The sequence below is a fragment of the Aulonocara sp. 'chitande type north' Nkhata Bay genome, linkage group LG12 (assembly GCF_057382095.1).
Source record: "Aulonocara sp. 'chitande type north' Nkhata Bay isolate Kocher_YH1m ecotype deep benthic linkage group LG12, A_spYH_male_GT1.1, whole genome shotgun sequence".
Lineage (NCBI taxonomy): Eukaryota > Metazoa > Chordata > Actinopteri > Cichliformes > Cichlidae > Aulonocara > Aulonocara sp. 'chitande type north' Nkhata Bay.
This window is the reverse complement of record NC_141355.1, coordinates 38,273,071-38,288,607: the sequence shown is the minus strand read 5'-3', so window position 1 is coordinate 38,288,607 and position 15,537 is coordinate 38,273,071. Positions and strand designations below refer to the sequence as shown.

The 15,537-nt window shown below is 43.1% G+C and overlaps 1 protein-coding gene across 2 annotated transcripts in view; it reads left to right on the top strand.

Annotated features, from left to right (window-relative positions):
- The window catches only part of adamts3 (ADAM metallopeptidase with thrombospondin type 1 motif, 3), a 139,482-nt gene that overhangs the window by 59,450 nt on the left and 64,495 nt on the right, over window positions 1-15,537 (top strand). For both annotated transcript variants that reach the window (XM_086315524.1, XM_086315522.1), the window contains exons 5-7: window positions 3,010-3,203; window positions 13,998-14,081; window positions 14,447-14,603. In XM_086315524.1, the coding sequence (XP_086171650.1) occupies window positions 3,010-3,203; window positions 13,998-14,081; window positions 14,447-14,603 (435 nt within the window). The remainder of the gene's footprint in view (window positions 1-3,009; window positions 3,204-13,997; window positions 14,082-14,446; window positions 14,604-15,537) is intronic.

Below are 15,537 nucleotides of genomic sequence, written 5' to 3'. Positions count from 1 at the left end.
GTTCTCTCCAGGTCTTCAGCTTCCACCCAAAGACATGCATGCTGGGTTAACTGATAGAGGCGGGATCACCAAACACCCCACAATATGATATTACCACAATCTTTCACTGATGATACCATAGTACATTTTTCAGTATACTGCATATTGCATTAACATATACCGCAAATATGGTCCTCAAAGTTCAGCTTTGTCATTACATGCATGCTGTTTATGATAATACAGCAATTAACCGTAATAAGTAGTTGAAAATTGTGTATTTGTTGCCGTCTGCATAGACAGAAATTTTACACATATTACATCTGCGCTCACAACCTTCCTGTTCTATGTGAATATAACCAGAATACAAGCAGCTGGGAGCCAGCTGAGTGGAGTGGAGATAGAAATGACTGACTTTCTGTCTGAGAGTGGTTGTAGTCAGACTGCAGCTGTTTGCAGAAAGGTTGCCTCCTGATAGGAAACTAGGCAACCTGTGCAATCACCTTGTGAGTGTGCAACACCCTGAAAGGTCTGAGCAAAATTTAGTTGGAATCGGTTGCAGAATGTGAAAAAGATTAAACATTTTTTCCCTCCTTTTGACATTTTTCTTTGATAATCTTTAAATGGCTTTGAAGCCTTTATAACTGTTGGATTACATACACCTGTCAGGCTCAACCTCAAAACCTCACATGTGAAGTGAATAACCATCAATAATCTCACTCAGTGCTGAGAAACCTTTTCTCCTGGCTTTAACGTGGATGTAATTTAACACACACGGCCACTTGAACATTGTTTCAGAGCAGACACCCCCCCGGTTTGAAACTCTCACATGTCAGCAGCCTCCTCCAGCAGGTCAGCCTGCCCTCCAAGTTGCAACAAATGCCCTAGAAAGTTTTGAGGAGCCCCCCCACCTCCATCCGATTCTCCTCACGGAGGAGACACCTTGTATTAGTGGACCCAACTGTGCTTTGCCAGAAGCCAGAGAGCAGCCCCTAGACGAGCCGTGTCCATGCCTCGGTGCGTCAGAGCTGTTTTGGTTGTACATCTACACAATATTTGCCAGGTTTTCAAGTTGCCGCCGATTGTTGTGTTGACACCACTGTATAAATGCACTTTAGAGTAGCCAGAGTCTTCTACAAAGAAATCAGCAATGACTCTAAATACTTTTTGTAAATGGGAGTTTTCATTTTTTTACACTATTACAAAGAAAATCTAAAAACAAATTCCTCTTACTGAGAGAGTCACTGTTGGTGAGTTATCAAAAGCTGCAATGGTAACATGTATTATAATTATCATATAACATGTTATAACAAAGTGCAATTCAGCGAGAGGTGACGATGACCGTTAAAACACAGTTTTCTCTGCCTTGACGAAGAGGCGCACCCCGTTCATTCTTATTTTTGATTATATCTGAAACGAACTGCACACGTCAGTACAGAGCTAACAGGATGTAGTCCACTGTGGTTAAACCAAATAAAACACTGGAAGCATAATCACCGCCTTACTGGTAACCACCAGCTCCACTAGAGGAAAACAGTCTCGCTCGGAGACATCCTGATGAGTCATTCAACCTGCAGCTCTGCCCCTCCGGCCATTATAACCAGTCAGTCTGCTCGAAAACAAGAAAGACTTTTTCCTTTTATTATAAGATGATAATTAAATTTGCAACACTTTTAACTATAAAGCAGCAAACTGTGGAGTGAAGAGCAGCCGCTCGATACCCCCTCTGTAGTCCTCGGGGCCCCGATATCTGCACTGCTGCCTGCGGTTTCACAGAGATACCCTTAGCCTCCAGAGTGTGAGTAGTATAAGCAGTATTATGGGAGCTTTAAGTACTGGTGGTCCATTCCATCAAAGTGGGAAGTATTAGCACATTCAGCTAGTTTGAGGAGAGGAGCCTGAAATCTGTCAAGTCAGACAGTTCACCTCATTTTCATATCGAGGGAAGCAGAAACTCGGTTTGAAGTCAAATCTGATTTGAAAGTTATGTAACAACAGAGGAAAGTCTGTGGGTTGTAAAAATGCCTCAAAAGCTACAAGTTCTTTTATCCCGTGTACTAATTAAAGGCAGTGAACCCCATCAGCCTTTGTTGGATTGAAGTGAATTGTGGACTGAATGAACTGAGCTGCTGTCACAGACCTTTTTATCCTTCCACAGATTTGAAGCTTTAACAGTTGCTTTTAGCATCAGTTTACCTGTCAAAGCTCCATAACACAGTCAGCACTGAACAAACAGGGTGAATAACACAAAGGTCGTCTAATACATGAGGGGGTTTCTGGCATTTTGACTAAAACAAAAGTAGTTTTCTATTTCTCGCCTTGTTTTTTCTTTTTGTTTTGCTAAATCAACATTTTTCAGGTAAATAAGGAGCACTGCTGTGTTATCCCCATAGTGCTTGATTTGTTTGACCAAAAGTCCAGAGATGCTGGAATGAAAATGATCTGAAACAGAAGGTCACACAAATCCACTCATTTAAAGTTGGAACCAGAAAATGTACTTTTGCTCCAGTAAATGATTAAAACAGGAAATTATAAACATGTTATTTGCCTTTTCAGCACTTGAATTGAAGTGTTATGAAATCCAGCTGTGGCTGCGCACCCGGCTGGAAAATGTCTCCTTTTGAAAACATCTGCTTGGCTTTCTCCGTACATCGCTGCGCCATCGCCTCATACTGCTCATTAGCTAATCATTAATCAGAAAAAACAACATAAAGCTCCGACTGGATAAACCCTTTTCCAACCATCAAATATGAAACATGTATAATTCAGGCCAGCAGGCACTCGACTTCAGAACAAGCTTTGGCCTCTGCTGACACATTCATATGCAGACAGAACCTGCAGACCTGCAGCTGCACGACTCGCTCGTTAATGTTGATCGAATGCTCGTCTAACACAATGTAATTGTTATGTAATAGCAGATCAGTGAGCGCCTTTACCCAGTTAGCATTTTAAAATGAACGCCCTGCAGCGGCTTTCACAGCTGGAAATGGAAAAAATATTAAAAGTCGTATCTCTCCCGTCTTAATCTTACAGAACCGGAGCTCGATGTTCCCGGGAGCCTCGACTCAGTAACCCGACAGGTGAATGAGACGGTCCGGCGCCGCAGACGGAGGGACGCTGGAGAGGACGACTACAACATCGAAATCCTGCTGGGAGTCGATGACTCAGTGGTCCGATTTCACGGCAAGGAGCATGTGCAGAATTACCTCCTCACACTGATGAACATAGTGAGTCACTACAACTTCATTTTGTTCCTAGTTTGAAAACTGTTGTGTATTAAACCCGACTTGTGTTTTGAATGTAACAGAACAGGGATTTTATGTAAGCACAGCATGCATTAGGGATGCCACTGGGCAGCTCGGTGGTGCAGTGGGAACCCGACTCGCTTCTTGCTCTGCTGGTCCAAACCTCTGCTGGGGCCTTCCTCTGGAGTTTACCTTACCTTTGTGGGTTTCCTCCAGGTGCTCCGGCTTCCTCCCACAATCCAAAGGGATTCTGGGTTAATTGGTGATTTTAAATTGGCACTGGATGTGCTTAAAGCACACAGAATAAAGGGTTGTGTGAATGCACTGTACTGACACGTAAATGTAAATGATGATGATGATGATGCAGATTAACCTTTATAAAAGGCAAATATGGTGCTGGGAATCAGAGTGTCTGCTTGTAGGAGCAGCACAGTGGATCAGCGACTGGCGCCTGACAGCAAAAAGGTGGACTGTGTCAGCTGAGCTGGGCTTCAGCATCCTGGGACCCTAAAGCTGGATAGAGTCAGATTCCTTTTTTACTTTATTTTAGTGTTTTTTTCTGTGATCTCTGTGATCATTGACGTGTTTCTTCCCTTGAGTCAGCCATGTTTATTACAGCCATTCACGTATGATCCCTAGCAGGGATTTCTCTGCCCTCCGTGTGCGTTAGGCAGTTAGCTCAGACTGTCGTTAGTCTCTGGAGGCAGATTAGATGCCGTGTTCGCTCATCACGTCCTCACAGATGTCACAGATACACCTCGCTTGCGTTGTGAGAGATTGGCACATGTGCCATTATTGCCTGGCAGAAAGGTGAAGTGTTCCTTTAATGAGAGGTTTCAATGCAGATGGAAGAGGCGGAGCATTTTTGCCGCCGCGTTGTCACGCTCTCCGTGGAGTGTCGTCACTCAGGTTTCTGCCGTCGCCGCTCCTCGGCAGCAAATCAGCAGCTGATCAAAGCTTTCTGAAGCGATGGGCCGCGGATGATCGCGTACCACCAAATTCTGATAGACATCGGTTTTTGTGTCGTCGCTGACATGTTGTGGGCGGAACAATTTCACTTGAAACATGACAGGATTTTAAAGAAATCAAAGCAACGAACACGTCGGTGCATCAGCGGGAGATATATGGTCCAGTCCAGAAGTGCTGATTGCTTAATGTTGTTTACACACATGTTGTTTCTCTGCTTGTGTTTTCATTTAGTGTGAGAGTTTGTAAAAAGGCAGGATTGCCTCTCGTTTCCTCACCGGCTTCATTATTTACAGCGCTGTATTAACATTATCTCATTATTTGTAGCGCTGCATTCAAATTACAAGCCTCTCAGATGCTGCTGATGTTCCCCATAATGGACCCATCCTGCGTTTGGACATGAAAGCAGTTTGTCTGCCAGCTTTATTTAAACGAGGTCCTTTCTGGTTCGAACGCTCCAGCCTGGACTGACTGGAAGGATTGCAGCAGTTTGTTTGTCAGTGACAGCCAATCAGGGCCCATCAGTCACTGGTACTGATGTTTCCTCTAGTCTGGATGTGGTTCACTCTGAGAAAATGCATATTTTTAGTTCAGACTAAAGAAAAACAGATCAAAAATTGATCTCGTCCTATAATATTCATGAAAGTAGGTCAAATATTTAGTTTTATGAGTGTCACATATGGTCCTATTGATATTTTATGTCATCATTTTTAGTTTAGCTTATTTTACTGTTGCTACATTTAATTTGTCACTTGTTGACATTCATATTTGCACATTTGCTGATATTCAGGTTTTTTCATCAGCAGCAGCACTGATCATTTTTGATTCCATATCTTCTAAATGAAATCTCATAGTGCTCATGTATAAATCTTTGTGGTGAAGCACTTTCAAAACATGCACTACAGCCTTTTAAATTTTAAAGAACAGGTGAAAATCTCCTCCTCAGTAGATCTTCACCGAGTTCCTTGGACTTTACCTCTGTCCACTAGAAAGGAAGAGAAAAGTCTGTTCCTTGTAGCCTTCAGCACCACTTACAATAAGATTTAAGTGAGCGTGTGTGTGGAGCCATGACACTCATGCCCATGATGAGCAGAACTGTACATCTCATGATTTTTAGCTATCAGTGCAGTTTACCATGTATAGATGTTTTTATTAAGCCTTTTCTGGCATGAATAGTAAAACTGTGCATTTACACTGGGTGTGCAGTGTCCTTGGATTTAAGGAGCAGAGCATAAACCTCAGTGTCCCTGATCCTGTCAAGATATTCCCATCTCTACATTAAATGCCTCCAAAATCCCTAATAATAATAATAATAATAATAATAATAATAATAATAACCTCAGTTCCTTTTAACTTCCAAAGTACTAAATGCTCTTTTCAGTCTGCCACATGCATCACTCTATCGCTCTGGATCTCTGCAGCGTCTGGCACTGAAGTTTTGAGGTTATTGATGGTGTTTTCCAGTAGAGGTCCCCGCTGGCTTTATCTGGACGCAGCACAGTCTCTGAACGCTGATTACTGTGATTGATCTTCTCTCTCTCTATCTCTTTCTTTCGCTCTTGTCTCCTCGTTTCCCTTTTATATTCCTCTGCTCTTCTTTCTCCCTCCTCTCCTCCTCCTTCTTTCCCCTCCTACACCACCTCTTTTATTCTTCTTCTCCTCTCAGCTCTCTTCTTCCCTCTTCTCCTCACCCCCGTCTCATCTGTGTTCATCATCTTCACTCCCTCTGTTTTCCTTTCTTCCTTCTTCTGTTTCAATACTCTTCTCCTGTCATCTCCCCCTTTTCCCAGTTTCCCTCTCTGGTCTTCCAGTTTTCCTTCTCTTTGATATCTCTTGCTAATCAAGTCAGAGCCCCCTCTTCTTTGTGTTCACCATCCTCCAGAGAATTGGAACTGATTCGACCATTTAATGAGCATGTATGTATGAATTCTGTGGGCATCTTCACAAGCGACTCTTCGAGCAGTCCAATCAACAACAAAGTGGAAAGTTCTGCATATAGACACACACACACACACACACACACACACACACACACACACACACACACACACACACACACACACACACACCAGCACTCAAACTGCATTTAAATTATTTGGTTGTGACCAAGCGATACGTTAGTCCTGAATCTGTTACAGCAAATGAGAGAAGGATAAAGTCTGTTCTTTTATTGTTACATACTTCATCATTAGTGAGACTCCAACAGTAAGTGCAGCAGGCTTACAGAATCAGGCAGCTCTGTTTTGTCTTCAGATTCAGATGTCTGAGTACTCGGTGGAGAAACTGTTGTTGTCAAGCACAGCATTGAGACGGTCATCAGGTTTGCGTAGATCTCAGGTGGGATTTTGGCCCAGTCCTCTTTACAGAAACTCCTTTAAGTTCTCCCCTGTTTGGTAACATGACTCTTTTTATGACACCGAGGTGACCTCAACGTCCTTCTTTTCACTCCGTCGTCTCTTTGACAGTATGTTTTGCATAATTGTCATGCTGGAAAAGTCATTCTGGTTGAAAAAGGAGGTTCTCAGCCAAGATTTTACCGTACATGACTCCATGCATTGGTCCATCTATGTGGCGAAGTTGTGAATGTGAAGAAAAACAGCTCCAACACATGTTTCCACCTCCATGCTTTACTGTGGGGATGGTGTTGTTTCGGTTGTGTTGGGCTTCATCCAACCACAGCACCATCTTCTTATTCATTGCTATTGATCTTCTCCTCTTACCTCTTTCTCACTCGTTTCCTTTCATCTTCTTTCTTTTGTCTTCATGTCTCCGCTGCTCGTTTCCTCTCAGATTTCTCTCTTCAGTCTCCTCTCCTCTTCTTTGTTTCCATTGCTCTCCTCCTCCTCTTTGCCTGCTGCCAGTATAATCAGCATAAAGCACTGAGGCGATGGTCACCTACTCGATATGTCGGTCGACTTACATATTCAATAGTATGTGGGTTTAAAAAAAAAAAGACAACCCAGGAACATTAATATGCTGCTGTAAAAATCTAAATTCATCTCGTTTTAGAAATCCAACCAGCTTCTGGCTGCAGTGAGATTCAGCACCTGTGTTGTGTGATAAGGCCCAGCTCACAGTAAGCAAACTGGTTTATCCAGAGTAGTTGGACAGGGATGAGGTCAGGACTCGGTGGGAACTGGTCAAGGTCTTCGACACCAAAATGGGAGAACTGTTTTTTATGGGACTGGTTTTGTACACAGATGCTCAACAGATGCAGTATCATCATCCATGTTGGTAAAAAAAGAGCTCTAAAATATTTTTCTTAACTGTAAATAACGCAAATCAGCATTAGAACAAACACATGGACACGGTCTCTGTGCAGATGTAGAACAGGTGATGTCAAAAAGCAAACTAAAGGTGCATCTATAGATAAAAAAATGGGATATATAATTTTATCTCTATATATAAATAGGTGGGAATGTCCTGTAGTTATGTCTGAAGCATGCGGTTGTCCTTACCTGGAATAGACGAGTAACCTGACCTGTCAAGTGGGTCCTCCACCTTTCACCCACTCCCTGCTGACTTATGCAGGTGCTCTGTGCTGAAGTCTAGTTCAATACGGAGCACCTATAGCATGGCTGTGTAAAAGGAAGAGATGGACATCCTGGTTGTGATGGAAATTGAGTAAGTGAGTGTATGCCAAATGAAATTCGAGAGCGATAAGCAGGACTGTGTGATTATGGCCAAAATTTCATCGCTGTTGTTTTGATCAGTGTTGAGGGAAGGATTTTTCACAAGGTGTTGTTATAGCAGTGTCATGTAAACCAAGCGCTGCTTTCACATCTTCCCATTTCCCACCTTTGCATTGAGCTACATTCCTGTTAATTAACCCTTCTTTGCAGACAAATCAGGTGTTTATTCACTTCATCCAAGTTCATCTCCCAGAAGCAGAAACCTCATTCACTCCCTTCATTGTACCAGCGTGATGAGACTAAAGCGCTACAGCTGTGAGAGCCCTCTCTGTTTCCCCACCACTGCTTTTTCCACTTATAACACATCTTTTGTCTAATGTGTCGAACATTTTTTCTGAAGCCTTGTGTGTTTATTGGACATCTATCTTTAAGTGTGACTGTGTTGGTGAGTTCAGCCCATCTTTGTGATCTGGATGGATGCAGTGATACGCTGGATGTGTCACATTACACTGTTTTTCTTGGCCTGCATGCATTAGTTGTGCTGCAGTTTGTGTTGTGTTTTCAGGCAGACAAACGTGTTCGTCATGTTGCTTTGTGGTGACACAACCCTACAGGATTCTTTGCATATGATTTCTTCAGCTCTTCAGCTTTTGCATTGCTAGACTTTTGATTTTTGTTTTTAATGTAGTGTTGTGCATCCACGTGGTGTGGGCGACAGCCACATACACAAACAGAAACACCATCAGGTGGTGATTTAGGGCTTGAGTCACTCTTGGTGAAGCATGCTTATTCAATATCACTCAATGTTCATTTAATTGCAAGAAGCCAAAAATTATGAATGAGATTAAAATGTGACTAATCGTGCAGCCCCAGTGACAGCATACGATGAGATGAAGTGAGTCCTGCTGCATCTATGTGGAGGAAGCTGTTAGGAAGTCATAGCGCTGGGATGAGTCTTTGAGAGCGAGCAGCTCAGTGTGTTGGATCACATATGGTGTGATTTCAGCTCTCCCTGAAGGAGAGGCTCACAGTGCAGCTACTGCAAGCAAAGCAAAGCTGCTTTGCTAGTAGATACACATTCAGGATCAGCAGCATTTATCTGTCTTCATTTCGAAGCTCCCATCTGTGATGCGGCTCACATTCACCTAGACTGTTATTCATAAAGTCCCAAGGAGTGACAAATGCAAAGGAGCAGCAGGGAGTGGTCCTGCTCGTCCAGCGCTGCATCGCCTCAAGAAGTCGACAAAGCAAAAAGGATGCTCTGGGGACAGTTTAACGTGATGATACGCTGCCGGGAAATGTTTTTCTCCACCTCTTCTGTCCTGAGTGGAGAGCACTGACTTATTGTGTAATGTGGCAGATGAGCTCAGTGAGAAATCACTGGCCCAAAGAAAATGAGGCCCACTGCCTGTGACTTTGGTCCTCATGCTCTGCTAATTGGCACTTCTCATGTAACATGTCAGAGAGAAAGATGGCAAGATGTTGACCTGTTCACTGATTCGATTGGTGCTCACCGTGCAGTCAATCAGTTGGTGACAAAACAACAGCGGTGAAAGCTGCATGATGGGCACGTGCAGAGTTTGTTCAGTAACATGTATGTTCTTTTTCCAGTTGTCATGTTACACGAGAAGTGCTCTGCGAAATTAAGATTACCATCAATATTTTAGAAAAATGTATTTTAATTGCATTTCTCTGGCATAATCCAAACACGTGCAGTTGGTGCAGATAGGTTAACTGGTAACTCTAAACTGCACATAGGGATAGGCTCCACCCCCCCGTGACGCACATAAGGATCACGGGAGGTGGTGAAAATAAATGGTAATTCCAGGAGGTGAAACTCTTTGGTCAGTTTGTATTTGGATAAAGTAGTGAGTGAAATTATTTGTCTGCACCTTGTGTTTGTACCCAAAATCAGACACTCGAGGCAGGAACGGCCGTTTATTTAGGCTGCACGAAAAATACAAACAAAAGGCAGAAGAACAAGGACGAGAACCAACCTGAGAACTGAAATACTAAACACTACGGACGTAGAACCTTAAGCATCGAAAAACCTGAACATGACCCGAAATGAACAGACGACCTCCGTGTGTGGCAGCATGTTACAGCAGCTCTTACTCTTACTTATTTCCCCTTTGTTTTCTCGTAACTTTTAAATTAAGTCTTAGAGATGTCTCTCTTATGTGCAATATTGTGCAATACTGTCCGATGCAACATAGTATGTTATTCTGTTTTATCTCATTCTTTTCTATTGTTTTTCTTAATTTTTGCTGCTTGTAACTTTTTTTCGTGACCCAAATAATTTCCCACAATAAAACCTTACACTACGCTACACTACGCTACACTACACTACGCTACACTACACTACGCTACACAGGGTCATTAGAAGAAGCGGAAACAGACGGGAACACAGCTGGGACGAATCAGACATAGTGACACAGGGGAAGCAAAACTAAACCCCCTGAACCTGGGACGAGCGACTGTCAAAATAAAACAGGAAACACACTAAGATGCAGGCTAAGACACGCGGGCTTGACCCAGGGACCGAGGGGAAGAAACTGAGGAAGGGAGACACACACAAAGGACGAGGAGACGGAGACACAGATAAGACTACAGACTCACAGACACGAGAGGAATTTCACATACAGGAAACCATGAACTGGAAATATAAGCAAACTCATTAAAATCTCAAGAACACAATGAACTCAAAATGCTGACAGTTTCCCTGCCATCAAGTTTGTTAGCATCCACTGCAATGAAAGCAGAATTTAGCATTTTAGAGAACACACTTAGTGTATTGACACTGTAGATAAACTTTTAAGTGGTACCTTTTTTCCTCAGGGGGGTCATCACACCAGACTAGTAAAAATGTTTTCAGGTGTCCTGGTGCTGGGATTAGCGCTAGAGTTCGCTGGCTCGTGATGAATTTGTCCTGTTTGTGAGTCACGTCTTATTTGGGTTTTGTCCCTCTGTTGTGCAGCCAAGCAGTGACAAATCCTTTCTCCTAATTGTGAATTGGGGACCTTCCTTGTGCCAGCAGAATCGAATATTCACGACAGTATGGAAACATGAGCTTAGTCACAACACGTTGACTTCATTCCTGCTGTGAACTCCTGCAGACGTGATTCACTCTCCTGTCCACTTTTTGTTTTCGCCTGGATCCAGACGTGAGAGTCAGACCGGAACAATTTGACAGTTTTGTCTGTGTCAGAATATTTTTGTTGTTTGAAGTGAACTGCTTAAATATGCATGTGGCACCTGTTCAGATGGATTTATTTTAAGTAACTGGACCCAGTGGCTTCCATTGCTCAGTGTGTTTCAGCACACAGCGATCGTTTATATATAGATATTTAGGAAAACTGTGCAAAACGCTTTAATTACTCTCCAATATTGCACCTTCTCCTCGTTTTTCTCCTCCCTGCCTCGATGCCACAGGAGAGGAGGAGATGCTGTGTAGTCGGTACTATGATCATGACACGTTGGTGTTGGTGGTGATGCGGGGCTATTTATATTTACCACAAAACATTCAGTGGTTGTGGAAAATCACCATTCATATTTACACTCACGGCCACTTCGTTAGTTACACCTTGCTAATACTTGCATTTCACCTTCAGTACGTCCTTAATCCTTCATGGCACAGATTCAACAAGGTGCTCAAAACATTCCTCAGAGAATCTGGACGATATTGACGTGCTAGCATCAGCCAGATGCTGCTCCAGATCTGCAGATCCCTCTGTCCCATCTCAAAGGTGCCGAAGGTCATCATGTTCAAGATACCAGCTTGAGATAATTTGAGCTTTGTGACGCGGTGCATTACAACCATGTTAGATGGTACATCATAAAGGGATGGACACAGTCAATACTCCATACAGGCCGTGTCCTTTAACAATTCTCAGTTGGGGTCTAAGGGGTCCAAAATATGCTAAGAAAACATCCCTGACATTATATCTAAAGGCCTGAACCATCGATACGCGGCAGAGCGGCTGAATGCTTTCTTGTTGTTTACGCCAAAACTGTGAGCCTACATGTCACAGTAGAAATCAAGACTCATGAAATCGGGCACAATTTTCTAAACCTCTGCTGCCCAGTTTTGGTGAGCCAGCTGTTTCCTGGTCTTTGCTGACAGGAGTGGCCCCTGGTACAGTGCCGTGCTGCTGTAGCCTCTTGATGTGTCGTGCACTCAGAGATGAATGCACAACACATCAAACCACATTATTGTTAATAAGTGGTTTTTGAGTTGCTGTTTCCTTCCTATTAAGCCAAAAACAGCCGGCCCCGTTCGGCCTTGACGTCTGGCATCAATAAAACATTTTCACCCAGAGAGCTGCTGCTCGCTGGATATCTTCTTGTTTTGAACTGCTCCCTATAAACCCAGAGATGTTTTTGTTGGATCAGCAGATCAGCAGTTTCTCAAATACTCAGACCAGCACCAATCATGCCATGTTCAAAGTCACTGAAATCACCTTTCTTCCTCATTCTGATGCTCAGTTTGACCTTCATGTTGTTTCGATCATGTCTACATGCCCAAAGGCACTGAGTTGATGCCGTGTGATTGGCTAATTAGATATTTGGGTAAATAAGCAGTTGAGGACATGTGTAGTGAAGTGGACAGTGAGTGTATGTTTTAGGAGTAAAAAAGACCCACTGTAGGAGGAGAAACGGGCACCTCTGAGTAATATTTACAGTAGATTTCTTGAATAAGGATTCGTTCACATTTTAGACAAATGGATGTATTTTAAATATTGGTGGTAAGTGTCCCTTAAATCTACCCCCATGATCCAATCTTCTTCATTTTCACACATTCGTTCTGGTCACCATCACAACTATGTAAACGGATCTTTTTTGCCATCTACAAATATGTTTGTAGTATCTAGTATACAAGTTTGAAAATGCAGAATGATTCTCATTAATATCAAAAGAATGACCACAGTAATTAAGTGCACAGAGTTGGCTTTGTTCAGCAGAGGAAGTGTGCTTGCTGCAGCTGCTTCCATTCATAGGTGACCGTCACTGGCTCATTCATCTGCCGCTCAGTTTCCAGCCAAATAATAATGTCCGATTAAATGTTTTGCATGTGAACACTGTGGGCTTGACAATCTCACACTTCTCACTATTATGACCCAATCAAAGTGCACGGGACGTCAGAACATCAAAATCCTCCTTCAAAGCACCAATACATGCATATGGCCCCCAAAGTCAATCGAAACTGGCAATTTGTGTCACGCGTGGCATCATGTCATATATTCAGCATTAAATTAATTGCATAATATGTATGCATAAGTGGGACAGGACTATAATGACTTTAAATTAAAGGAAAATGGGTGGTGGACTGTCACAGTGTCCTCTGCTAACTGTAGCTCTGCAGCTATCAAGCAGTCCTGCAAAGTCTTCATGCATTAATATTGTAAAACGTAACTGTCTTTGCTATTCACGCCTCATGAGGATAAGTGAACATGGATATAATTTAAACAGGAAATGCATTTGTGCATTTTTGATATCTCACACACCTGCAGATACGGAGGAGATGCGATGCCTTTGTCTGAACAAACATGCATGTCTGCAGATGATAATGGTGTTGACTGCTAAAATAGAAAGCTTGTGTGCACAAGTCTCACTTCACTGTTTCATTCAGATTCAAATCGATAGAAAACATTAGTCAGGCTGCCTGTGGAGAGTCCTTCACCAGCCTGCTTCACTGACTCATTCGCTTCTCTTTACATTACTTCCGAGGCTGCAGGAAACCAAGACGGGTTGAATACTAAACGACTTTGTCACGTGCTCAGTGCTTGGTTTCTCCAGAGCTCTTTACAGGAAATCATTCCCATGAAGAGTTGAGTTTTTATCTATCTAAATACAGAGACAACATGCATAAGCACATTTCCATATCAAGTCATAATCTCTCTTTTATTGACTAGTAGCGGCTGTGCAGGCTGAAGGCACCATCATATCCAAAGCGTGATGTTTTTGTTTCTTGCAAATATCAAAACTAAGATAACAAGCTGCTCCCTCCTATTGTTCATATTATTCATATTTACCTGGTCTCTTTGATTACAGACGTTCGTGGAGGGAGTCGTGAGGAATAACCTGTTTCACTCTAATGAGTCGGATTTAGAACTGAGATTTACCTTAAATTTCAGATTTCCGATTCCTTAAAAGTGTTGTTTGTCCCCCTGCACCTCAGGTGAATGAGATTTACCATGACGAGTCTCTGGGAGTCCACATCAACGTGGTTCTGGTCAGGATGATTATGCTGGGGTATGCCAAGGTGAGTCCCCGCGTCCTTTTCCGTTGCTTTTTTTTAATTCTTAAACTTCTTTTTGCAGGTGACATTCCCTTTTATGACAGAGGAGTGAAATAGAGATGAAAATGTGTGCAGACTGCAGAGGTCACCTAGTCTAACTCACTTTTACACACAGTGTCAAAACGCACATTTCCATTTGCTCGCTGTAATCAGCAGTGGCACTTAGGTGATTTATGTTCGCCACAACTCCTTCAGCTCGCTATCCTCTCGTTTTCAGCCCAGGGCTTCCACATACTATTCCTGCTTCACAGTCTGAGTAATTACAGGCTGCTGCCAGAGTACCAACATGTTCATTTGCATCCGCATTTCTCTCTCCTTTTTCCTCTCAGTCCATCAGCCTCATTGAGAGAGGCAACCCATCGCGGAGCCTGGAGAACGTGTGCCGCTGGGCCTTTGTGCAGCAGAAAGGCGATCCCGATCACGCCGAACACCACGACCACGCAATTTTCCTCACTCGCCAAGGCTTCGGCCCCACAGGGATGCAGGGTAAGGCCCCGGAGGGAGATTACCCGTCACGATACACACCAGTCAGCTTTCTGTGTTGCAAAATGTGCAACTTGTCAGTGAGAGCAGAAAAAAAAGTTTTGAAGCGTTCGTTCTGCAAATTCAACATTTAGGAAACACGTCTTACGTGTGAATTCACTCCAGATTCTCTGTTTGTGCCCCAGTTGCTTGAGTTAAATTGACTGAAATGATTCACAAAGAGGCACCGAGAAGAGAAAACAATGAAAAGCCTCGTTATTACTGCTATGACGCACAGAAAGGGTGGACTCTCCCTTTGTGCTACTTTTTTGGCACTTTTACTCTTGTTGCTGAGGCTGATTTGAAAGACTGGGGGGGGAAGCAATTTCCAGTGTCTGCCAGATATCGACTTCTCCTCCCTCCTTTTATTTTCTCTATAGCAGCCAAACTTCAGCAGTGAAAGCAGCCAAATGCCCAAAGTCAGCACTATTAAAAGCCTCCACTTGCTGTATTCTTCGTTTATTTGCTACAGAAGCTGCAGCAGACGTTTTATTTGCAAGTGAATGCAACGGCAGAGACATTTGGTCTGCGCTTGATTGTGGAAATGTGTTATAGATTCATATGTAAGGACGGCTCTCTTTAATGGTTTCACTGATTCTGTCAGTCAGGTGCTGATCACAGCACACTGCATGCTCAGGTTAGATGCTCTGTTTCGTCCTTCTGCATCCTGATGTGCTCCCATCTTTACTGTCCGTGTATTTTGCTTTTCGTATTCGTTTGTACGCTGTTATGTCAGGCTGCTGATTTAGCAGCTGTTTCTTGGTCAGGACATGCTCACAAAAGACATTTTAAATCTCAACACTTTCCTGGTCGAACAAAGTTAAATCTATTTGCACCTTTTATGGTGCTGGAAGAAAGGCTGGTGCCAATCCAGCTTTCCAGTTATAGGGAGAGACGG